Below are 27,837 nucleotides of genomic sequence, written 5' to 3'. Positions count from 1 at the left end.
CATTTTTCTTCTCTGCCACATGTCACTAGTTCATCTGACACCATATAGATCTAAGCCTTGAAAAGTATATCTTAGTTGGCATGAAAAGCCTATTATTTATCTAGTTCTAGTAGCTTCCAAGGTTAGTTCCCTGAATGCTTCCCATTTCGAATTTTTAGTTGGTAACATCATTAGTTGGTCCAACTATATAGAATTTAAAAACTATCTGAGATCACTGTAGTCTCCTTTATGAAAGCAAAAACCCTTCCTTTTACCCTCGATGGTAGTTGCATCTTTAAATAAATCTCACATTAGCACACTGATCATTGCCACCCAGTAGTTCTTTTATGTGCATAAAAGAACTACTGCAGAAGAATCACTACTGATAATCAGTTGAAGAGCTCTCTCTCTGTGGCTGTGACAAACCCACAACTTACAATGATTCTTCATGCAGTAAGAATGCAGATAAAATAACTGCTAGATTGCAGTGATCACAGTGTGCTGATGTGGAATTTACTATGGAAATAGAGTGGGCCATTAAATCCTCCATTATAAGATGTTCTGATTTACTGCCCTACTCTATTTCTCTGTACAGTTGTTCATTGTACTCGTCACAGTCATTCGGCTGATAATGCACTCCTATTCTTATTTTTGTTTTCCCCATTCTTATGTCAAACCAAACTGACTCAACATTGACCTGTCTACCATACCAACTGAATGCACTGCCTTAGATTTTATGGGCTTCTTAACTAAGAGCATAACCCCTCCCCACCTCTTGTCCTGTCTGTCCATTCTGTATATGTTGTACTTCCCACATTCAGATTCTGCATCCCTTATGCCTGAGTGGCACTACATCTCTGATATCCCACAATATCTGCATTTGATTTAATTTCTTTTTTTCTTTCTTTTTAGTTTTCTGTATATTTGCTTGATTAAATATACACAGGAATGCTATTTGCCAGTGAGCCACCTTTTTGCAAAATGTTAGCTGTGCCCTCACTAAAATAAAGATTAATATATAATTATAAATAATTATTTTAACCCTAAGTTAGGCATGCAAAAATTTGAAAAATCAGCAAAAAAAAATTTCAAAAGTGTTAATTTTTTTTTTTTTTTTTTTGATGCCTCCTTTATTTTCAATCTTTTTTGAACACAATTGAACGAAATCCATGTTCTATATTAAAACATATATTTTATATTAATTTTTAAAATTAAAACTCCTTTTCAGCATGCAAATGCAAATTTAAAAATCACATGCTTCAATGAACACTGCAATTAGACGTCAACCTGTCAATAACAGGAGCACTTGCTGCTTGAAATGTGAAGCACATGTGCGTCAAAAAATTTGATTCTAGACAGGTGCATCATTTTGAAGCCAGGGAGCATTACCAATTGAAGGAAAGCAAGTGTCAATAAAACAAGCTTCCTATCAGTAACTGTACATAACATATGCTAAATTAAAACACACACACATAATTAGAGATTTCTAGAATTTTCCGTGGAGAATTCAAAGAAAATTTTTCTTCAAAAACAGCCATTAGGAGTAGATAAAGCACAAATTGCTGAAATATTGTTAGGGCTGAATTGACTCCATGCAACTTATTCAGGGTTGATGTGGTTCATAATGGTCAATGAACACATAACAAAATACATTTTGGAATTAAATAAATTACAACTGTGTTCTTACACTTCACAATGAAAAAATAATTAGTTATCAGATTGTTTATCATTCTGTTTTTATAATTTATGTCTGGAAACAAATTTAGATGATAATGTTATGGGCTGGCAACCTTTTAGTAATGTTTATGCTTAAGTACAGACAGAAATGAGAAAAATAATATTCGTTTCTATTTTTTTTTTTTTTTTTTTTAATTTTTGACATTTGTAAATAATTATTAAACTCTGGATGGAGGTCCCTCACCACCTCCCTGATTAGGTACCTTTGTATAGTGTGCAACCTGCACACCAGCATGTGGTGGTCTTGAATATATGTTTATCTAACCCCAGGGACATATATCTGGTGAGTATGGGCCTGGCACACCCAGGGTCTTGAGCTGGATATCATTATTCTTCTCTTCCTTGGTGATTCCCTTCTTCTTCTACTTCTGACTCTTGTTCTCTCTCTCTCAAGATAATTCAAATTTTTTTTTTTTTTTTTTTTTTTGTAAGCATAAGCCTCAGGCTTCCTTGCACCATATGGCTAATAATAATAAAATAATAATAATTTAGTATATTATTTTATTTTATTTTTTTTGTTTGTAATTTTAGTAAATTTTTATTTTGTATGATGTTTCCATTTGGCCTGTTTGGCTCCAGTCAGCATGAAGATTTGCATCTTTTACTTTCAGTTTTTCTCTGAGGTTTTTTTTTTTTTTTATCAGATTAACTATATTTAAAGGTATGTTTTCTGTTTTAGCTCTCATTATTGCTTGTATAGGGCATCCTTTATTGTTTTTCTGTTGAATAGATTATGATAGAAATTCAGGTGTTTGGAAATTTTCAGTGCTGATGATACTTCCTTGATGAAGTGGTCACTGTGGTTCCCTTAACCTTTCTTTATATTGTTATTAGCATTGTTATTCTTCTTACTAGATGTCTGCAAAGTATTTTCCCATCAGATTGGTACCACAGATGTGTTTTCATACGTGTTTCCAGGAAACTGTTACCCCAGTGCTGTTTGCAGAATATTATGCTGCTGTGCTCCTTCCCTGGGTGGGTGTAGACCCTTCCTTGTTTATTTTGGCATTTTTAAAATTTTTATATAGTTTTTAATTTGGTAGCTTGAATTTAGTTTTTTTATGCAGATAGCAGTTACCACCTCTCTTAAGTTTGTTTATCTAAAATTCTCTAAACTGCTATAGTAGAAATAACAAAGTAATTAAATTTGAAATTCAGAGTTTCCCTTTCATTTTTATATTTTTGGTGAAATGTACTATCAAGTGCATGATGAAAGTACAAATTATTAACAGTATCTCCTGTTAGATAACAGTGATTTCTGTTTAGAATTTTTCATTTAATTTATTGCCTAGAGAAACTGCATTTTCTTTCCGAAGTTATTTCATGTTTCCAGTGAGTGAAACTTTGATAATTGTCATGCAGCTAAGGTAGAAAGAGTGTTTCCATTTGGTTAGTCATGCTGACCTGTAGAAGGGGACTGGGGGTTAAAATGCAGTCCACCTCTACTGCATCTTGTAATAAGGATATTATTATTATTATTATTTTAAATCTTATTCTGAAAAAAGTTTCGAAGTTTACAAATATCATATATAATACATAATGCACATAATATACACCAATGAGCCAAAACATTATGACCACCTACCTAATATGATGTTGGTCCTCCACGTGCAGCCAAAACAGCTCGTACCCGGTGAGGCATGGACACTACAAGATTTATAAATGTGTCTTGTGATATCTGGTACCAACATGTAACCAGCAGATCCTTTAACTCCTGTAAGGTCTGTGGTTGAGATGCTGCAGATCGGAGTTGCTGTTCCAACACAAACCACAGATGCTCGATGGGATTGATGTCTGCGCAGTTTGGAGGCTAGGGCAACACCTGGAAGTCTTCCTCATGTTCCGCAAAATAGTCTCGAACAATCCGAGCGGTGTGGGATGGCACATTATCCTACTGAAAGATGGCACCACCAGAGGGGAAGACTGTTGACATGAAATAGTGTACATGGTCAGCAATGATGTTTAGGTAAAGTAAAGTGTATTTAGGGTCAGACGGCACCAGGGTGTTTTCCCCATCTCTGCATAGTTTACATTGTGTGGTGATACAGTTCACTGTAAAGGCCAGAGATTTAAAAGTGTATGGATCTTGAGGTGTGTGGCGTCGTGTACCATTGTTCTTCTGGCAATTTAGCCACCAGACCTCAGCCGAGGCCCGACGTTGCCCCACTTTTGCCCCGTGGAGGCAGACCAGGTTCACCAGTATTTTTAAATAAGTACTCTGGCAGGTCCTGCCATCTAATCTCCTGAGATTTCAGTGGCTAGGACTATATATAAAAAAAAAATAATAATAATAATAAAAATAAATAAATAAAAAATGTACATACCAACATACCCGTTGGTATGTTGAACACATACATATTGTTATTTTCCTGGTTAGATGGGGATGCACTGGAGATTTAGTCGCAAAGGAGTTGGCGAAAATAATTTTGAGAAGTTAAAATTTTGGTGTAGGTCATGCACTGGGTGCAGATAGAGAGGGGGAAAAGGTAGGAAGAACTGGGATCAGTAGAGAAGACGACGCAAATGTCAGTGGGGCATGCCCATGCCCCACCAGAAGAAAAAGAGGGGGTGGCAGGAGGGAGACATGAAGGCTTCGCCCCCTGCTAGGTAGGGGAGTACAGTGAGCTCAGCAAGGGAGCCAGCTCAGATTACCAGTAAGGCTCTGCAGCAGTTTATCTGCTGTTTGTCTTGTCATTGGTGTTGCTGTCCCCACAGGTTCTGGCACTAAAGTTGTTGTCTCGGTGCGTATGCCATTTGCGGGATGATGTCTCTCAGTAGTGACTTGCTCGACTGCATTGCCAGCGGGGTCTAGTTTCTGCTCTTTGTCTGGTAGGTTAGCTGTCACATGCGGTTTCTGCGGGTTAGTGCGCCAGCGATTTCTACCTTATTTAGTTAGCACTTTGTAGCTATACTCCTCCTCTAATACATGTGATGTTTAGGTAGGTGGTAGACGTGAGAGTTCCCAGCACATGGATGACTGGACCCAGGGTATCCTAGCAGAACATCGCCCAAAGCATGACACTGCCGCCACCGGCTTGTTTTTATCCCACGGTGCATCCAGGCGCACATCACTTCCCTAGGTAAACAACTCACATGTACCCGGCCATCCACATGGTGCAACAGGAAACGTGATCCGTCAGACCAGACTACCTTCTTCCAATCACTCAAGGTCCAGTTTTGATACTTGCGTCCCCATTGTAGGCGTTGTCGCTGGTGAACCATGGTTATCATGGGCACTCAGAGCGGCCTGCGGCTGCACAGCCCCATTTTCAGCAGGGTTCAATGTACTGTGTGTTGTGATACATTACTCCCGTCACCAGCATACCAATTACCAGCGAGTTGTGCCACAGCCACCCTTCTGTTGCCATGTGCCATCCGGGAGAGCCTTTGCTCACCTCAAGCATCGATGAGCCATGGTCATTCAACACCTCGCTGGCGCTTCGTGGGTTTTCCCTCCTCAGACCTTTCGTTAGTACCTTTCAGTACTAACGAAAGGTACGAAACCACGGCTGACTGTGAGCATCCCACCATCTGTGCAGTTTCAGATATGCTCTGACCCAATCATTTGGCCAGTACAATTTGGCCTTTGTCAGATTCTCTTAAGTCCTTTGCCTTTCCCATCAGAAGAACAAGTGTAACACCGATTAACAGAACTTAGTATCAGGTGTTTTTTATACCGTGTCCCGACCCACTCCGTAGTTCACTTGCAGTTGCTTCAATTTGCATAACGACTCGCTGCTCATAATGTTTTGGCTCATCAGTGTATAATACATATGAGTATATCATACATAAACCTTATGGTTATACCGGTGGTTATGTATTTTTGGGAGTAGACGATATTTTTTTAGAACATAATATCTCATATCATTATACTTATGGAAAAATGGCTTTCAATTTGCATACTTCAGCTTTGTGAACTACTTTTCTAAATGCATGATGTTTATAAATTGGGAGGTTTCTGTAACATTATTTGAAAACATTCTCAATTCTAATCACAGTTATTATACATAAAGTTGTCGCAAGGTTGTGAGTAAATGATTAATGTGTGAAACATGTGGAACTGTGTAGTATACGATAATATCCATAGAATACAGATATTATCGTATGCTATTTCGATTATCGATTTTATATGAAGAACTTGCTTGTCAATTATTGCATTATTAATAACATTTCAGAACATGAACCAGTTAATAGGGTTAATCTTTATTTAATATTAATATTAATAGAATTATATTCTGAATCTAGCTACAATCCTGTACAATTTCATTCCTTTACAAGTTGCTTATCTAAACAAAATGAAGAGGCATATCAAACACCAGATGACATTGGAGAAAAGAGTGAACTTGTTTGTTTGTTTGTTTTTAGTGTTGGCAGTGGTTGCATTGCTATAAGCCAGTAGTAGTTGTAAGAGACCAGTATGAAGTATTGTGTCTGGGTTTGTCTGGCTCTGGGAAGTCGACAGTTCTTGCTACATTAGTTGGAGAACCAATAAATGATATAGAACCAACAACTGGTAAGTATTCAGAGTTTCTTCCGTAAGGTTGTCTATTAATAAAATTTTGTATATTCTCCCCAACTTATGGATAGGTCGTGTTCAAAAAGTTTGTTTGGAATTTAGAATGCATTTTTCCATACAGACAATGTGAGCATTATTTACAAGAAGTACAGGGTTATTATAGACTATAGAGTAATATTACAACTTTAAATTCTATTTATTTACAAAAATAAAGGAAGCAATATGCTATATTGAAGAGGAATCCAAGTTTCTAATGTGCTACAAATTTTCAGTATGGTCACCATTAGCTATTTGACAAACATTCTACTGAAATTCAAGTGCATGTCAAACTTTCCAGTAGTTTTCTGGAGTAATTTGTGCTATAGCAGCAGCAGCAGCAGTGATCCTGATCTTCAGTTCATCTACATTTCTTGGTAATGGTACTGATAGGATGCTCTTTTTTACAAAAACCCTGAAAAAAAGTTTATTGTGAAGACCAATGAATGGATATCCCCTCCCCAATACACGCACAATCACCATCCACCTAATAATAAATCCATTGATGCTTTTTTTTCACTAAAAAAAAACAAAGACCCACATATTTTCTCTGAAGTCAGCACACAGAATACATTAATTTTGGGGCTAGCACGAAAGTATTCTAAGTAGTTGTAGGCATGAATATTGTGTGTTGACATAGCCACTGAGATGAAAGGTGCATTTTTCACTGAACATGATATGACTAACCAAGTTATTTTCAACTTCAAGCCATGTAGTGGCAGATTATCAGTAATGTTACCCCATCCCCATGCGGATGGTAGGTAGTTACCCCACATGCAGAGATTATTGTATTAATTACTGTATTTCAGTCCCTTAATACGAAAATTTATTTTCATTATTTACATTCCTCATTTATATTTATTTATTTTTTGCTTTCAGTGGTACTGCCTATATAAGTTAACCTATTCGGGCAGGATGGCTACTATGCCTATTGCGTAATCCAATACCGAAACTGTGCCATCATCTCCATGCCAGAATGCACTTTGTCTTCATCACTGACTTCTTGTGACACTTGTTATCGGTAAGGTTACAGTTGCTAACAATTCCAGATGGCTGATTGCCAAAAATTCAGTTCATAACTCAAACACGTTGATTTCTTCGTGCTTCTGAGGAACGTTTGCCTTTCACTGTTTGCATTCAGTTTGCTTGTTTTCTTTGCATAAGTCACAGCATGAAATTTGTGTCATTTGTACACAGCAAGTCAGTTAAGAGGATTTCTGTTGTAATAAATGTGAAATTATTTACTGACTAAGTATCCTGAAACCAAAACACACTGTGCTCTGGTTGTAGGCACAAATGCCAACTGTGTCTAAAATTTGAGGATCTTTGCTACCTTCCTATGCTGATACTTTTTCGATTCACTCTAAATGTAAACAGCTTTCAGCAATACAAAGTTGTAAAATTTGTTTGTAATAACTATGTATGTGCAGCAAGTGTAAAATGTGATATAAAAATTAAATTAATAAAACAAATAGATTCTGTAACTCCAAATAATTATTTAAATTAAGAAATTGCTAATCTACACTGTCATGTGTATCATATCATCCCTAGTGAGTTCACCTTGTCTGATATCCCAAATTATACAAACCATTTAGGTGAGTAAACAAAACTCTTCACAAGTAGCAACTTCCTTTTATCTCTTCTTAATTTTACATATCACTGGAACTTTGCCCTCTGAACTGTGCTTTAAATTCACTGTACCATGATAACAAAAAAGGATATTCAACTGTTTTACCATCACTGATTGGCAGGTGGGATTATCTTACATTCATATAAATTCTTGCTATGCACCACCTACTTTGAAGCAGATATAAAGTACATTCAAAAAGTTCCCTTTTACTATAAAAGTTTATTGAGTTAACTAACCTAATCATTGGGCTTATTAACCTAATCACCTTCAAAATACGTTCCTTCTGCATGCACACACTTGGTCCATCAGTTTTTCCCAATCTTTAAAATTGTATTTTTTTTTTTTTAGTGCATCCAGGGCTGCTTCAGCGTTTTCTTTGATATCATCCACTATAGTGAAACTACGACCCCGAAGTCCAGCTTCCAGTTTAGGGAACAGCCAGAAGTCTGATGGTGCATGGGCTGTTGTATGATCTGTTTTTTTTTTTTTTTTTTTTTACAATTTTTTTTCCCCTAGATCTGATTTGTTTTTTTTTTTATGGCCAAAAGAACTGCTGAAATGCCATCACTGCATGACTGAGCACATTGTCATGGTGTAGGATCCAGCCATCCTTCCGTTTATGAGGATGGATAAATTCTTCACCTCACATTCTCATGCAAATGTGTCAAAACTTCAGTATACTGAAGTTTTGACACATTTACAGTAAGCAGCAGTAATGCCTCTCACCTCGTCACAAATTCATGGTTTACTATGCCCTCACGTCAAAAAAAAATAATTAGCATAACTTTGATGTTGGATGCACGAGACTTCTTAGGCCGTGAGGACATTTTGTGTTCAATTTGGATGATTCCACCATGGTCTCGCAGATGAACACAATTCTCATTGCCAGTGACCACCTGAGTATTAGTATTAATAGTAGCAAATGATGCAAGAAAACAAGCTTATTCAGCATTAGCCAAAAACAATTCCATTTCACCTCTCCATCCCCTCCAATAGTTTCTTTAGTTTTTCCTTATTTGTTCAAACTATCCACTTCCACAACAATGGATGGAAGCTTGTTCCAGAAATCACCCACCTGTTGGATGAAGACAAACTTCAGCATGTGTATTCTGCAACCATCCTTTAATGTGAATTTATTTTCCCTCGTGCATAGTCTGAGCAAGAGAAAGAATTCCATCAGCATTGAGTGCTCAAGCCATTCAAAGCCTTAAAACACCACAATCACATTGCTCACAGATGCTTAGTCTCCAGATGCTGAAATTTGCAGAACTGAAGCCTTTCTTGGTAAGAGCACCCATTTGTTCCCCTCATCAGTCTTGTTGCTGTTTTCCCCATTCACAGCTTTACATACTTTCTAAAATGAGGCCTCCAGCCCTGTATGCAGCACTCAAGATGTGGTCTGACCATTGCCTTATACAATGGGATAATCACCATCTTATCCCTGTTAGTAAAGTTCCTATATATCATTGACAAAACCTCATGAGCTGTCCTAGCAGCCAGTCTCCATTGTTCAGAGAACCTCATATCTGCTGCACAATTACTCCCAGATCTTCTTCATTTTACACTTCCCTGCGTGTAGTACCGCATGGTACATTCATTTGAGATTATTGCTACCCATATACAGTGCATTGAATTTGTCAATGTTAAACTTCAAGTGACATTTCTCAGCCCATCTGCCTAATTTATCTAGATCTTATTGCAATAATATACCCTGATTACTGTCATTAACCAACATTGTCAACATTTGTGTCATCTGCAAACTACGACATTAGCCCTGATATGTCTTAGTTTGCAGATGACACAAATCATCAATATCATTAATAAATACTGAAAATAATGGGTTTGGCCCTGAACCATGTGGGACTCCACTAATAACCTTAGTCCACGAAGAGAAGTGTCCATTGATAATCACTCTGTCTTCTCCGCTCAACCATCCCTTTATCCATAGCATTAACTTTCAGTTAATGCCACCCCACACTAATTTGTAAAGCAGTCTTTTATGTCCAACAGTAGCAAAAGCTTTCCTGAAATGCAAGTAAGATATCAAATCATTTTTTGCATCCAGTTCCTTTGTCACTGCATCATAGTATCTAATCAGGTTGGTCAGACAAGATGTCCCCATAACAAAACCTGCTGTGACTGAAGTATAACTACACTACTGTCTAGATGGTCCTGCATCACTTCTTTAACCAATGACCCCATTATTTTCCCCTGGAACAGAAGTTAAGCTAATAGGTCTGTAATTACTTATGTCGCCTTTTGATCCCCCTTTATGAATTGGCAATACATTCGCACATCTCCTGTCCACAGGGTCTGCCCCTGAATCCAGTGATGCTCTTATAATTATGTCTAAGGATTTGCTTCCCTTAATATAACTGGATAAAACCTACCCACCCCAGGTGCCTTTTTTTTATGTTTAATTTCAACACGTAACAAGTACAGGGCATTGCTGAATTTGCAGACACTTTGCCTAGGGCGATGCTGGGCAAAGTGTCTGCAATTTTGCCCAGGCATGATAGGAAGAAGTATACGATGAGAGTGTTGTCAATCAGTTTGGCCCTGGAGAGATTGTGCAAGGCTCATGCATTAGAATTTTTCTTAGTATTGTATGTGCTTGTTAAAAGGAGAGACTGCTTCTATAGAGATGGGACACCCTTAAATAGAAATGGTGCAAGAATATTTGCTGATGCTGTTGAGGCAGTGATAGGTGGGTTGGAAAACTGCTAGCTTAGGGCGATTCGTGGAGTAATAAATTAACAATAGCCACAGACAGATGAAATTGATTCTAGCACTGTTTCTATTGGAACATGCAGCAGCCTGTAAGCAAGATGCTGGGAATTTCAAGGACTGCTGTTAGTCATCATGAAACATGGGCTGTGTTAGGGTAAGATCAGGTGCATTTATACTTGGATGTACACCACATCCATCAAATTTATTTACTATGCTAGCAGCATAGTAAATAAATTTGATGAATTTGAAGTGCTGGTCAAGCCATCAAATATGGACATTGTGGGGATAACAGACACGTGGTATCACTCAGATATAAGGGATGCAGAATTTGAATATGGAATTTCAGTTTGTACAGAAAGGACATAGTGTGTAGTTTATAGTGTTTACTGTCAAGAGGTACTGCCCCCCCCCCCAACTCCATGTTGTCAACTCTGTAAAGGCCAGAGATTGTGAGTTTTAGTGTAGTCTGCATAGTGTAGTTCTTGAAATAGGCCTCTGAGGTTGGGCATATTCATAACATAATATTTTTTTTTTTTTTTTTAATTTTTAGTAGTTTACACCAACCTTGCATTGAAATAATAAAACAAAAAAAACAAAATTAATAGTTTAATAACTGGTATTACTAATTTACAATAAGTATATAAAAAGAAAAAGAAAAAGAATACCATAAAATACAATAAAATATACAGAATTAAAAGCGCTAAAATCTGAAGCTTTCGAAGGCTCTACCTTCTTTCTCAACAGTACGCTTTATTTTTTCAGTGCAATCTTAAATACCTGCAGATTCACGGCACATGTCACGTGATTCAATAACACGTGCATTGTTCTCATGCGTAATAGAACTGGAAGTGGCTCAGGAGCGCTTCAGGTGAAATCGTTCATTCCTTCCAAGAATCACTGTCTCAAAGAGGGGATGAATCTGCATACCCCTATTAATGTTGCTCCTAATAGAACTAATCTGCAAGCTCTCGAGCCACTTGCAGTCCCAAAACCTATGTGCTCGATCGATGATAGTAGCTTCGTTCGGGGAGATTTGATGTTGCTTCTCCCAATAATGCTCCGCCACGGCTGATTTCGCATAATCTGCATTCCTTATCGCCTTCGTGTGCTCCCCCAGACGATCCTTTAAATGCCGTTTTGTTTCCCCCACATAACATTCCCCACAATCTGGGCACTTAATGCTATAAACGACCCCACTTACTTTGGAATGGGATCTTTCACTTGTGACAACACTGTGTGCAACTTACATCCTGGCAACTGCACACAACGTGTCTGATGATCCCGTAATACACGGGCTATCTCGGTTAGACCTGGATAATAGGAAATGTATGCAGTGGCTATCGGGGTAAATGCCTCACCTCTCCTCTGTTCTCCTTTGATATACTTATTTATGATCCTCTGGGGGTAGCCACACCTCAGGAGATCTGTTGTGACATGCTCAAACTCTTTCTTTTTATCCTTGGAGGTGCTACAATATGATTTAGCCCTGTCTATTAGTGCTCTAATCACACCGTTCTTGTGATGGTTGGCCTGGGCTGAATTATAATGTGAATACTAACCTTTACACATAGGTTTTCTGTAAACCCTAGTATTTAAACACTGGCCTTCTCTGTAGACCAACACATCCAAGAACGTTCTTGGATGTGTGGGGTGTGTTATGCGGGTGAGATGGGGCGGCGATTGAAAGACTGGCTGGGGGAGCATGTAAATGCAATAAAGTCCGCAAATTATGGGAAGTCTGCTGTGGCAGAACATTTCTGGGAGAAACAACATCAAATTTCCCCGGAGGATGCTGTCATCACAGATCATGCACAGGGGTTCTGGGATCGTAAATGGCTTGAAAGCTTACATATTGGGGCAGCTAGCAATACTATTAATAGGGATAGGGGTGTATGTCTACACCGTCATTCTTGGACGTGATGAACGGTTTCAGCTAGCGCACTCCCGAGCCATTTCCGGTCCCGGTGCACAAATGGAAAATTCCAACCGTGGAACCATGTGACGTGTGCAGTGGATCTGCTATTTAAGGATGTGCCGCACAGTAGACATATGCTACCGAGGAAGGAAACTGCTGCCTCCGAAAGCTACAGCAAATTTTATCACTTTTAATTTCTAGGTTTTTAGTATATTTTATCAGTGTTATATATTTTTATTGTAAATACATGTATATATCTATTTTATATTTATTTTATTGTAAATAAAGTGTTTTTAGTTACAGTATTGAATTTATTTATCTTCTGGCTGGTGTGAAGCTTAATCATCAACATGAATTGTCCCAGCCTCGTAGGCCTATTTAGAGATAGACTACAATACAAAATTAAACTAAATAAACAAAAATAGACTGACTATTATGCCCCATCTCGTCGGAGGACCACGAGGCCAATAATGGTCAGAGAATCGCAGCATTTCGAACACTGGACAAATTGTTGCAGAGGCGAGTCGATCAAAGGATCAGCTCCCTATCTGATCGATAGATCGATACACAAAGGGTTTGAACAGTGGTGGTGAAAAAATATAAATAGGATAGATATATCCTATGAAAAATATAAATAGGATAGATAGTATCACTCATATGGAAGCAACCACACTACTGACAAGATTAACATAAACCAGATTAAAATAGACAAAAATTAAGCTATAGAGAGCAGTACATTATACAATAGACAATTTTTGTCTGTTTAAATCTGGTTTAATGTTAATCTTGTCAGTAGTGTGGTTGCTTCCATATGAGTGCTACTATCTATCCTATTTATATTTTTCACAGCATAAGGACCACCACTGTTCAAATCCTTTGATCGACTCGCCTCTGCGACGATTTGTCCAGTGTTCGAAATGCTGTGATTCTCTGACTTATTGGCCTTGTGGTCCTCTGACGAGATGGGCCATAATGGTCAGTCTGTTTTTGTTTATTTAGTTTAATTTTGTATTGTAGTTGGTTTATGACTCTGTTAATAGTGATATTTCACACAATTTGGACCTGGTGCTGCTGGGGGTGCTTTTGTTTAATTGAATTAAACAAAATTAAACTAAATTTTGTTTAATTCAATTTTTTATTCTAAATTATTTGAAGCATAACTTCTACAATACCTTCCGTCTTAATTACCTTTCCCCCCTCCCCACTGTTTGCATTTACACCTTTAATTTCAATCTATTTTTGCTCTATTAGTTTGCCATACTGCTGGCCTAAGTTTTATTATGCTATTTTGCTTCCTCTGATGCTTGCCTTATCAATTTTATTTCTTATTCTTTATTTTTACCTATTTTTTTATTAATTAGTTTGTTTTACACACACACACACACACACACACACACACACACACACACACACACACACACACACACACACACACACACAGGGTTGTTAAAATTAAAGTATCCCTATGTAGAGGGCTCTGGAGTGAGTTCTAAGGCTCATACTGAAGAGAAATTTGTACAACAGGTACAGTAAAGAATGTGTTTGCCGTTTATTGGAAAAAAAATATATAGTTACAAAATTTGTCATTATATGGTACTGTGGCAATACAAATCACTTGACCACCGCATTTTTTCCCGGAGCAATATGGCCTTAGTTGCTAATGCTCCTAAAAACCAAATAACACACACAAATCACTTGAACAGCACTGCAATTGTTCAATGTGTCCTCCATTTTGGTCAACAACAGTTTCCATTCAAAGAACAGCATTTTTTTCTATAGCACAAGATCTTCAGATCTATTATGAACAGTTTGGTGAAAGTTTAATGTCAATTGATTCTAGTATTGTTACCTTGAGAACACTTGGAGAAATTGACATTTATGAGATGCTTCACCAGCTGGAGTTTCAGATAGCCTACTGATTTGAGGACTCCAAACCAGAACTTGACAGTGTGATATAATGTATGGAGTGCTGGCATCTAGCTGTTCATTTGATTCAGGAGAATACACTTTGAAGGACAATGGAGTAATGCTCCAACATGGAAAGGTGGTAGCACACCTTCATAGGATATCTTGAAGCATAAATTGATTAGTATTGGTTTACAGGTTGAATTTGAGTCTAGTTGAAGAGAAGAGAAAGATCCAAGATGCTAATTGCTCAACACAAAAGCAATCAACACTGATTTGTTAAAATGTGACTCAGGAACTGATACCTTGGATCTTAGTCATTGTTCTGCTTTTGAGGATTGACTTTGCTGTGATGTTCTACATATGAAAACTCTTGTGAACAGTGACAAAAATAAACTTTTTAAACTAAAATCTGTTATTAGTGTGGTGGTCAAGAGTGCTGAATTACTTGATGAGTTTGGAAAAATCTCTCTTAAAATTATCATTGATGCAAAAAAAGTTCTTATTCTTTTAGCAGAGATGTCAAAAAGATGGTCTTGTTGGAAATAAAATCTACAGGCATCAGTAACATCTTGTAACCAAGTTGATGAGATACTTGGTTACAAGATGTTACTGATGCCTGGTGTTCAGTCACTGCAGAATGATGCTGCAGTAAAGAGATTGTTTACACTGTGCTAATAAAGATCATTCATATCATGAATTTAAACTAAGAAATGGGAAACCAGTTTGTGCAAATTGCAAAAGCAGAATGTGTCCTCCTTCCCATTTTGTGTGAAATATCTCTTCTGTTCACTTGAAGGCTATTGAGTGTGTTAAATCATGCACAGAACTTACTGATAGATATGGGGGTACCTTTTAGGGCAATTATAAATCATGGATGGATGGTTCTTGTTTTGTGGATGGTTCACAGTTTATAATTTAATGATAAATGGCTTTTGGTTTGGGCTTTATAGGGAACAGAGATTTCAGATGCTAGAGCTATAGGGAACTGACTCCTTTTTCATTATAGAAGTGGACTGGATGAGGTACTCCACTTTTTTTTCTGGGTGAGTGTCCAATTCTATGTGCACTCTAGTTAGGATAATTTCTCTTGAACTGAATAGACTGTAACAAAAATTTTAGTGGCTGATTTGCATGTTTAGCTTTCCTATGCTGGATGGTTTAAATTTTACTACTTTTATTGTTCCTGGATTGTGGACATTTTTGGACTTGCATGTATCTCTGTCTTTCTGTGTTACTACTAAGGGCTCATTATTAGAAGGTGTCAAAGGTGTATTTGGACTTGGATGGTTATATAAACTTGTTTTTCTAGCCACAATTAATGTTATATGAAAGAGACACTGACTTGTCATAAAATGACAGAAGTCATCTTATGAGAAGTCAGCATCTCTTTTGTGTCCTGTGGTTGCTGGTACTGCTTGACTTTAAGATGTGGATTGCTGTCTTGTGTGGTTTCTAGTGCTGAATGACTTCAAGATGTTTGTAAAGAATGAATTGACATGCAGGAGCATATTTTTTATTTTATTTTTTTTTCTGATCCTGTTTCATGGATAACAAAGTGTGATTTTTATCAGTGAAAGATACATTTGGAATGCTTGTACAGTCTGGCCCACCTCCATGGGGCAGATATAGTAACCAGTGGGTAGTATACTATGCTGCCTACTTGGCTAAAGAGGCTGATCACTCAACACAAGCAATACAACTTAGCACTGTACTACACACACACACACCACTAAAATTGATCAGCTTTGCTGGTTACATTACCTTTACACACACAGTGGGATTACTATAGTCTGGCTCGGGACTACCTTCACACAAGAAATAAAATCCTTTCTGTACACATTTTATTCCCCATATTCAATTTCTGCATCTCTTATGTCGGAGTGACACCATGTCTCCAATATTCCTAAATGTCTGCATTCGATGACTTAAACTTTAAATTCATCAAATTTATTTACTGTGCTCCTAGCATTAGTATGCATGCAAGTAAGTATACATGCACCTGTTTTTACTCTTTGTAACCCTTACATAGTCCATGTATTTGCTTTTTTAAAGGACTTCCAGCAGTCCTTGAAATCTCCTATGCTTTCTTTCCAGGCTACTGCATGTTCCAATAGAAACAATGCAAGAATTGCCTCACCTCTGCCTATGGTTGCCGTTAATTTATTAGTATGTATATACCTCCACCCAGCGCAGTTTTCTGACCCACTAAACACTGCTTCGGTATCAGAAAATATCTTTGCACCACTTCTATTTAAGTATATTCCATCCTTATAAAAAAAAAAAAAAAAAAAGTCTCTTCTGTTAGTAAGTACAGACCACACTGAGAAAAATTCTACACCATGAATGTTGTAGTCTCTCGAAGACTGGATTGATTGAAAAGTCTGTGATTATCTGTGAAATAAACATGAAGATATCATATATCATTTATTATAATGTAGTTTTGATATGTGTCATGTTATATATTGCTGTAGCAGATATACTCTGGGCATGTTCATATTCCCAAAGACATAAAAAAATGCAGTTATTTTTATTATATATGAAGAAAGTTTTTTTTTTTTTTTTGTTAAAACTTTACACCGTTGCTTATTTTACACAATTCTGTATTCCTCCAGCGATCTCAGAAAGTGCCATTATTGTTTGACTCTGCTTATTAATATTCAATACAATTTGTTGAAGAAAACATAATGATGTGTCTTGGTGAAAAGAACTAAAGTATTGATTGTTGATACATTTTATTTTTATTAAGTTGTTTATCATATGGAGATTGGTAAGCTCCATTTGTGTTTGGTTATGTTGATTGTAAATAACCCATGGCAACAGATGTTAGAATGTCACACCTTTGATTCTAGATTTATATTACAAAATTGTGGTGCTACACAGAAAGCTATAGAGAATGCAGTGCGTTATGGTAACTTAATGCAATGAAGTTACCATAATCCTTTTTGAAGCTCATGGAAACTAAAACCTATAGGACTCTGGCTATATGATACTATTATTGATGATTTATACAGTACATTTGCAAAGCTTTGATTTGTAGCTGAGCCATTCCTTGCTGCTTGTTTATAGTTCTGTACTGTAGATTGGTTCTTTTCCATGTAAACAGTCCTCATTTGTAAGCATGGGATTGCTATAAGAAATTGGCAATTTTGAATTTTTATTTTTTAAGTACATGCAGTATTGCTAATATTTTTATATTAAAGTAGAATATTGTTTTATATTAAAGTACAGTATTGTTAAAAAAAAAAGTTAGAGTAATGTTGGCATTTGCGATTTTTAATATATGCTAATTTAATGCTACAGTAAAGATTAGCTATTTATTTAAAATGTTTAAAACTATTTAATCCATTGGCATCAGAATAGTTCATTCATCAGCTTTAAAAAAAATAATAAACTTGACAAAATTTGCTTACAATAAAACAATTGCTTAATAGTTCATGTTTTTTAATTATGTACTTATTCATTTTAAAAAAATTAGACAGAGGTGGATTTTGGCTATAATGTGGTTAGCTTATAAAGTGGGTGTTAGTCTCCCCCCCCCACCATCTACATGTTATATTAAGGTTGCACTGTAGTAAAATTTAAAAGGGCTACATTTATTTGTACTTCTTTATACTGATATTTTTACAAACCAGTCCTATATTATGCCATTAGTAAAAGTAATTTGCTTGTGAAAGAATCATGCAAAGGCTGTTAACAAACATCACACAGAATTAAAATTAAATCACCGTCTGAAATGATTGCATGTACTGTTATAGTTCTTAATAAAAGTATTAATGAATAAAGTAAGAAATGTAAATGCTTAATAAGAGTATTTTAAAATATAAGGGAATATTTTCAACAACATGCATTTGTTTACATTAGGATAGAGTGAACAGACTTTAGATTGGACAAGTCTGCATCTGTCATTGTGGTTCCAAAGAGCTAGAATGGAAGCAACATTGGAATGTGTGAAATATGCTGGATTTATTTTTTTCTTAATTTCACAACGAAAAATTGGGGTGTGTGAATTACACAGCGGCAAGAATTATGTGAGTAAATATGCTATAACAGTTTATTCTTTTCTCTTTCTGTCCACCTTCTGTATTTCCTACTTCCTTTATGGTTCTATTAATTAATTGTGTACATGTGGTGGTGGTGGTGGGGGGAGTTCATCTTGGTGGGGGTGGGGGGGTAATTTGTTTTTGAGCCTACCTTTCATAAACTCTGTTTTGGTTTTACTGCTCATTTTTAGTAAACTGTGAGGGATCTGTGAATTTGATTATTTCTGTTAGAAATAAACACTTCTCTGCATGTTGTGGAAATTGATAGCATAAATAAATTCAATCAAGAACTGGACAAACTTTTGGAGCAAATGGATAGGTGAATGGGAAGTTTTTTTTTTTTTTTTTGGCTGATGCTGTATAAGCTTGCTTTCTTGCATCATATGCACTACTAAAGCTAATGCAAGCTTTTATTTTTATTCCCTGACTCAATTAACATGATCATTTTTTGACAAATGTGAATGTTTAGTACAAAACAGCTAACAGTCTGTAATAACGTACATCAAAATTTTTATACTGAAGTAGGTTTCCTCTCTTCTGAAGAAATGTCTGATAAGTCTATTTTATTTGATGTTGTAACTTTAAACAGGAATAGAAGTTGTGCAAGAAAATTCAAGATTTTCATTTGTTCATAACTACAAAGTAAGTTTAACTGTATGAGGGTGATCAAAATGAAAATGAGACTTTCATTTTCTAAATTTAAATTACGTCACCATGAGTGTAAATTTAGGGATTACTACTAATACTGCTACCAAATGATCAAGCATGTTGCATATTCTGTATTATTTGCAGGAGTGATGTGCAGCAGAGACAATGGGATGTTCATAGTGACAGATGCATTCAGGCTAGTGCGTAGCAATGCTATTCAATTTCTTACAGTGGAGGTTGTCACTCCAGCACAGGTTCACTAGTATATTGGAAGAAGTGTAGTCAACAACTGAATGTTCCCATGAATGATGCATTTGTGAGCATGATACCTGAGTGCAACAATCATGAAAATACAGGTTATGGTTCACATTTATCCTGCCCAAAACTCTGGAAGATGGTTTGTACTCAGGACAAGCCCATATAGCTGTTATTGGAGAAAACTTCTTCACAGACACTATCAGAGTAGATCAGTATTTTGACAGTTGTTGACGTATCTGGAGAACTGGACACATCAACAACTGCCATGGGTTTGCTAGCATATCATCATCATCCATGATAGATTGCAGTACTGTGTGGAATTGATTTTGGAATGCCCCATGCTACATATTTGTGTAAAACCGGCCTCCGTAGCCGAGTGGGCAGGAGCGGGAGTGCAGTAGCATACGCTCTTTGAGTAGACCGGGGTTCAAGACCCTGACTGCTGAATACGGTCGCTCTGCCAACTCGTACTGGACCAGCGTGGCAGATTATGGTCCATTTCCCTCAGCATGAATTGTTGAGGAGGCTTCCATCCTGCAGTGGGTTGATAATGGCTGCACTTTATGTTTTTTTACATATTTGTGCACCTGACTAAATAGCTTTATTTCTGTAAGAAACTAAGGATTTTAACCTATATAAGACTCACAATGTTTGAATGTATTTTGGACAGTTAAAACATTAGTTTTATTAATGATGTAACATTCAGGACTGTAGAGCTCGTTGGCAGATTAAAAATATTCTATTCTTATTTGTACTTGCCTCATGAACTTCATTTTTAAACCCTTGCAAACCATGCTTTATTGAGTATGGTGTTGTATATTCTTGTTTTGGATATTTGTTATTATCTTGTATTGTACGTTTGTTCACAGTAACAATTACTTCTTTGAGTTTACCGTACATGTGCTCAGACATCATTACATTACAGAATCTTGGCACTATATAAGAATTTGTATAGTGCCAATGCACCATTTTTTTCAGCGTGGTCTATGCTTACTAACAGGAGAGACTGCTTCTATAGGGATGAGATACACTCAAATAGAAAAGGTGCAAAAATATTTATTGATGCTATCGAGGCAGTGTTAGGTGGGTTGTAAAACTGCTAGCTTGGTGGGATTCACAGACTAAAAGATTAACAGTAGCCACAGGCAGAGGTGAAAGCGATTCTTGCACTGCTTCTATCGTAATGAGCAGCTGCTGGGAATCATCATGGAACAAGTAAATACATGGGCTTTGTTAGGGTAACTAAGAGTAAGAACAGGTGCATGTATACTTGCATGTACACCAATGCTACAAGTATAGTAAATAAATTTGATGAATTTGAAGTGCTGATCAAGACATCGAAGGCAGATGTTGTTGGGATATCAGAAACATGGTGTCACACAGATATAAGCAATGCAGAATTGGAATTTAGGGAGTACAATGTATACAGGAAGGGAGGAGGGGTTATGCTGTTAGTTACGAAACACATAAAATCTAAGAAAGTTATCATAGATAGACAGTGCAATGTTGGGTCAGTTTGGTGTGACGTAAGCACTGGGAAAGGGAAAATGAGAGAAGTGTGTTATTAGGCCTAATGACTTTGATGAGTACAACAAACAATTCTGCAGAGAAATAAGAGTGGGCCAGTAAATCAGAATGTCTTGTAATAGGGAATTTTAACTTTCCAGATATTGACTAGAACTTGTGGGTTGGTCACTTGCACTCTAGCAAGACTTTTGTAGATTTATTGGAGGATTGTTTTCTATAGCAACATATTCAAGGGGGCAACAAGAGGGAGTAATACTCTTGATCTGATTATCAGCAGTGATTATTCATGCATTCAGAATTTGCAGATAAAGGAACCACTAGTTGACAGTGATCACAGTGTACTGATGTGGGATTTACCGTATTTCCCCATGTATAAGACACACTCTTTTTCGAAAAATTTGGGGTCTAAAAACTGGGTGCATCTTATACAGTGGTTGTAGATTTTTTTTAATTGCATTTCCCGCTTTTTTGTGCTTGTTGTCTTTGCACTCATTGTTTTGCACTTGTTACCGGTATATTAGGTTACGTTTTGCCACGTTCTGCCCAGAAATGGCTCAGAAAAGATTTTCGTACAGTGCTGAATTCAAGTTAAAAGTGATCCAGTTTGCAAAAGTGAATGGAAATCGTGCTGCTGAACCTAAGTTTTGGTCCTCCTCTAACTGAGAAAACAATGCAAGACTGGCTATGGGGGTGCCTCCATAGCCAGGTGGGAAGGAGCAGCAGTGCGTAGCACACGCTTCTTGATTAGACTGGAGTTCGAGCCCGTCACCACCAAATATGGAGGATGCGGAAAGGTCAGGGAATGACCACCGCATATTCCCGGAGCAATATGGCCTTAGTTGCTAATGCTCCTAAAAACCAAAACAACAAACAACAACTGGCTATGGGAAGAATAAACCCTATTGAAAATGCCACGGCAGAAGAAGGCCATGAGAGGTAAGTCAGCAAAATGGCCTGATTTAGAGAGGGGATTGAAGAGCAAAGGGCAATTGGAATTCCTGTGTCCACAAAGATGGTTCAGCGTGAGGCAAGAAGAATTGCTGATGAAAAAGAAGTTACTGATTTCAAAGGAGGACACAATTGGTGCTTCAGGTTCATGAAACGGAATGGACTAAGCATGCATACACGCAGCAGACTTGTCCAAAAAATGCCTGAAAGCTATGAGCAGAAGGTCCTTGAATTTCATCGTTTTGTCATTCAATGTCGGAAGACACATCAGTTTGATTTGGGACAGGTTGCAAATATGGACGAAGTCCCCCCTTCAATTTGATGTCCCAAGTAACAGAACTGTTGATAAGAAGGGGGTAAAAACTGTAACTGTGAAGACAAGTGGACGCGAAAATAGCCATTATACAGTTGTTTTAGCTTGTTGTGCCGACGGAACCAAGCTGCCTCCTATGCTGATTTTCAAACGCAAAACAATGCCAAAAGAAGACATTCCTCGAGGAGTTATTGTCCACATTCATAACAAGGGATGGATGGATCAGGATGGGATGAAGATCTGGTCTGAGAAAGTTTGGAGCAGGAGACCAGGTGGGCTCTTACACAAACCTGCCCTATTGGTGCTTGATCAGTTCAGGGCACACAACAAAAAACACAAAGATTGCTGCAGAGCAAAAAACAAAACTTGCCGTCATACCTGGAGGCTTGACATCCCAGCTCCAACCACTTGATGTCAGCATTTTAACAAACCCTTCAAAGCTGCCATGAGAGACGAATGGAACCAATGGACGAGGTCTTCTGGGGACAATTTGACACCAGCAGGAAGATTGAAGAAACCAACTATAGGAGAAGTTTGTACCTGGGTGAAAAGATCCTGGGATAATATTAAGATTGAGATCGTTGTCAAGTCATTTAAGAAGTGTGGCATTTCGAATGCCATAGATGGAACTGAGAATGAGACAATATATGAAGACAGTGATTCGTCATCAGGCACAGATGAGGACAAGCTAATGGATGGGAGTTTTGACAGTGATGAGGAGTTGTATGAATTTCATGATGAATAAAACTTGAGTTCAATAACTTTATGTAATACATTTTTTTTCAAATTTCGGGCCCCAAAATTCAGGTGCGCCTTATACATGGGGAAATACGGTACTTAAAAGATGTAACTACCAATCAGGGGTAAAGGGAAGGGTTTTTGTTTTTGTAAAGGTGACTATAGTGGTCTCAGACAGTTTTTAAATTCTATACAGTGGGATCAACTGATAATGTTTTTAAAACAGCAAATTCTAAATGGGAAGCCTTCGAGGAATTAATCTTGGAAGCTACTAGGCTTTTCATACTAACTAAGAAATACTGTTCAAGATTTAGACTTCAATGGATGTCAGTGAAATAATGAGGCTCATGGCAGAGAAGAAAAATATTTGGGATGCATATAAATTATCAAGTGACACAGAAGCTTATGTCAGATATAATGTAATCATATTACATCATATGATATATCTGTAATCAACTCACAAAGGAGGTTAGGCAAGCGAAGGCTGATTGCGAGAAATCCTTGGTAAAGAATGGCGCATTGTAGCCTTAGTTGCTAATGCGCCAAAAAATCCAAACAAACAAACCTTGGCAAAGAATGCAAAGAAAAACAACAAAGGCTTTTTCACTTATATAAACTCTAGAAGGAAGGGGATAAATCAGATTGGTCCACGTGATGTTGGCGGTTCGACTGTTGATGATCCTGCCCAGATAGCTGACAAACTGAATGAGTATTTTGCATCTACATTCACACATGACGAATTCTGTGAAGAAATGAAGGAAAGAAGTTTATTAAACTCTAACAGGGAGCTAATTGATTTTGTAATAATGGAGAGCAAAGTGGAGGAGAATTCGTTGAAGTTAAAAAATAAAAAAGGCACTTAGGGTGGTTGGAATCTATCCAGTTATATTGAAGGAGGCGGCAAGGGAAATTAGCAAACCCTTAGCCATAATTATGAGAATATCCTTAGATTTAGGGGAGGTCCCCATGGACTGGAGGTGTGCAAATGTATCCCCAATAACAAAGGGTGACACATAATTATAGACCTGTTAGTTTAACTTCTGTTCTGGGGAAAATAATGGAGTCACTGGTTAAAGAAGTGATGCAGGATCATCTAGACAAGACTGCAGTAATAGTTCAGACACACGATGGGTTTGCTAAGGGGAAGTCTTGTGTGACCAATTTGATTGGATACTACGATGTGGTCACAAAGGAATTGGATGCAAAAAATAATTTTGATATCATATACTCGGATATCAGGAAAGCTTTTTATACTGTTGCACATGGAAGACTGCTTTACAAATTGGATATGGCATTAAGGGCAAGTTGCTGCAATGTATAAAGGATGGTTGAGTGGGAGATGGCAGAGAGTGGTAATAAATGGACACTGCTCTATGTGGACTAATGTTATTAGTGGAGTTCCTCAGGGTTTGATGCTGGGCCCATTGGTGTTTTGGCGCCTCCGTAGCCAGGTGGGAAGGAGCAGCAGTGTGTAGCACACGCTTCTTGATTAGACCGGGGTTCGAGCCCATCACCACCAAATACGAAGGATGCAGAAAGGTCAGGGAATGACCACCGCATATCCCGGAGCAATATGGCCTTAGTTGCTAATGCTCCTAAAACCCAAACAAAACATAAACATTGTTGTTTTGTGTGTTTATCAGTGATATTGATGAAGGTATATTAGGCTTAATGTCCAAGTTTGCAGATGGTACAAAGGTTGGCAGGGTTGTTAATGATAGTAAAGACAGTATGCTACTGCAACAGGATCTAGAAAAATTAGTAGATGGGCTGAGAAGTGGCAACTAAAGTTTAACATTGACAAATGCAAAGTACTGCATATGAGTAACAGTAACCCAAGAGAAATGTACCAACTGTGTGGTACTACACTCAGGGAGGTGGAGAATGAAAAAGACTTGAGGGTAATTGTGCAGTCAGATAGCTGCCAGAGCAGGTCATGGAGTTTTGTCAATGATATATAGTAATTTTGCTAGCAGAGACAAGGAGGTGATTATCCCCTTGTATAATGCAGTGGTCAGGCCACACCTTGAGTACTGCATATAGGTCTGGAGACATTCATTTTAGGAAGAATGTAGAGTTGCTCCATCCAAAGGGGTGCTCTTACCAAGACAGGCTTAAGTTCTGCAAGTTGCAGCATCTGGAGACTAGGTACCTGTGAGGTGATCTGATTGAGGTGTATAACCTTGAATGGTTTGAGCAGGCTCAATGCCGATGGGATACTTCTGCTTGCTCAGATTAAGAACCTGAAGGGATATAAGTTCAAATTGAGGAAAAACAGTTGTAGAATGGATGTGCATAACTTTGCCTTTAGCCAGCGGGTAGTTGATTGCTGGGACACACCCATCTGTTGTTGTGGAAGTTGATAGCTTAAAATAAATTTAAAGCTGAACTAGATAAACATTTGGAATTACCCGATGAGTGATTTTTATGGGATGTTTTTTTTTTCTTATTTCTTTTGGCTGATGCTATATAAGCTTGCTTTCTTGCATCATATGGCTCAACTAATGCTAATTTACATTTTTGATCACTCCACCATTGATAGTGCTATATGCCTGTTTGGCTCATAAATGGATTATAGCAATGGATGTGAGAAGCTTGTTTTTTTTTTTTTTTATCAACAAAAAATGGCAAAGTGAAAGGAAGGCATATTTTTATGCATTGAGTGCTTCCAGTTTCCTACTAAATTAGTTAAATCTGAAGTCCAGATATTAATGGTAGGGCAGTGTACGTACATAATAAGTTATTATTATTAATTTTTTAGTTAAATAAATTCATTTTTTTCACGATATTTAAAGTTTTTTTCTTTTACCTTAATATATTATAACAGAGTTTATTTAATCTTACCTTATGTTCGATTATCCAGAACATCTGACTCTCTACTGTAATTCATGATTTATAACAAAATAGGTCAACCCATAAACAAATTTTTTACAGAGATTCTGAAAATATTCAAAGTAATCGTTGAAATTTTGAAATTGATTAGAGCTCCTGTTCCTAATTTATAGTAATATTTCTGTAGGGGAAACTGGGGTGGGAATGTTACAAAATCAGAATTGAACTTTGAACCATCCCAGCGGCCAGCAGAATATATGTTGAAAATTTGGTAGCAATCCACATTTTTCTTGTTGATTGATGTGTAAACATATTTTCATTTATGCCAATTTTTGTGATGGGAGATGAAAAGAGGGCTGTAAAATCATAACTGGATCTGAAATTTTCCCAAGGACTAACAGAGAATAGGTTGAAAATTTGGCCTCAATCTGACTTTTTATTCTAGAGTAATATGCAAAATATACTTTAATTTATATAAATAGATTTCTGTGATCAGGAGGTGGGAAGGTTATGATTGATCTTTACAAGCTTTTCAGGGACCAACAAAACATACACCGAAAATGTCATATTGGTTGAACTTATTGAGTAATGTCTAAACATCTGATACCATTTAGGTAATTAAGTTAGGTAATGTGCACAGTGCATTATATTTCAGGCGCATTCTATTTTTTTCTTAAAATTAATTTATTTATTTATTTTTTTTTTTTGGTTAACTGAAATGAAAAATATATACAGTTATTTTATCAATAATTACTAAGATTATTAACTTTAAAGGCCTGACGTAGCTGAGTGGTCAGGAGTGAGAATGCAGTAGCACACACTCTTTGAACAGGCCATGGTGATCAAGCCCTGTGACTGCTAAATATGATTAATGATTGTATTCGTGATTTTTTGTAAACTCCTCTTACAGGTCATGCTGGAGTATAAACAAGAACATTTATATATTTTATTTACTCATAGAACTCTGTACTTTTATATTCTGTAAACTGAACTATTCAGTTTTATATTATATTTATAATTATAATTGTATAATATTTATTGCTCCTCTCTCAATACTCTTTTCTCTCTCTCTCTCTCTCTCTCTCTCTCTCTCTCTCCCCCCCCCATATATATATATATAGGTAGCCCTCATTTTGCGCTGGTCCGTTTTTTGCCGATTCCCAATCACTAACCACAATGCCATTTTTATTTTTTTATTTTTGCAAATTTTTTATAAATTGAAAGTTTAAAATCGTCAGACAAAATTTATCGGCATCATACTGTGGTATCCAGTGTTCACATGATTTAGTACAATCTGAGGAAATCAGCAATTAGCACATCTGTATCAGAGACGAGAAAGATTCCCCCCCTCAAAGTAACCACTCGTAGATGCGGGTAGTAAAGGTCCATGGGGTGAACCATTCAGTTGGTTGTTGTTTATGCTATTTACATGTGTTGGAAATTTATTATGCTAGCATTTTTTATTAATTGTGCTATTAATAAATTAAATAAAAATAATAGTGATATCAGTGTACAGTTTTTGCCAATCGTGTTATAAAGTTTTTAAATTAATAGAATAAAGAAATGCTGTGTCTGGTAAAAGAAGTTCGTTGAATTCTAGTGCAATATTCGGAGGATGGAATCTGGTGAAAGCTCCCCTAATGTGTGTAGGGCTATGGATATGCCTCCATCGACGGTTACTACAACTGTGAAGAATGCTAATAAAATAAAACAATCAATGCGAAGTGGTAGGTAAAATTTTTGGTGCCCGGAACCTAACCCTATGATTTCCGATTGCCGATTGACTCCATTATATAAAGGGTTCCATTTGCACCGTCTCCCCAGGAACCTAACCCCGATGTAAATCGAGAGCTACCTGTGTATATATATATATATATATATATATATATATATATATATATATATAATGTATTAATAACAAGTGGATGTAGTGAATAATGGCCTCAAAAGAATGATAATTAAAAAATTAAAAAATTGGGATGGATTATGGACAAGGGGCACTGCAAGTACAGGAAATTCGACTTTATGTAAGTTTTTGCCGGCCGGTGCAAATTGAAAACAATATGGAAACGTATTTTGAAT

The 27,837-nt window shown here is 37.0% G+C and overlaps 1 protein-coding gene across 1 annotated transcript in view; it reads left to right on the top strand.

The window, feature by feature from the left end:
* Nucleotides 1-27,837, top strand: part of LOC150080672 (ADP-ribosylation factor-like protein 15) — a 109,319-nt gene that overhangs the window by 18,732 nt on the left and 62,750 nt on the right. Inside the window, exon 2 of the mRNA XM_090381163.1 lies at nt 6,082-6,229. Coding sequence (XP_090237289.1) covers nt 6,082-6,229 — 148 coding nt within the window. The remainder of the gene's footprint in view (nt 1-6,081; nt 6,230-27,837) is intronic.

Source organism: Mastigoproctus giganteus, chromosome 9, assembly GCF_048544385.1.
Source record: "Mastigoproctus giganteus isolate SK-2022 chromosome 9, ASM4854438v1, whole genome shotgun sequence".
In the NCBI taxonomy this organism is placed as follows: domain Eukaryota; kingdom Metazoa; phylum Arthropoda; class Arachnida; order Uropygi; family Thelyphonidae; genus Mastigoproctus; species Mastigoproctus giganteus.
The sequence above is the reverse complement of the archived record's forward strand: the minus strand, read 5'-3'. Positions and strand labels throughout refer to the sequence as shown.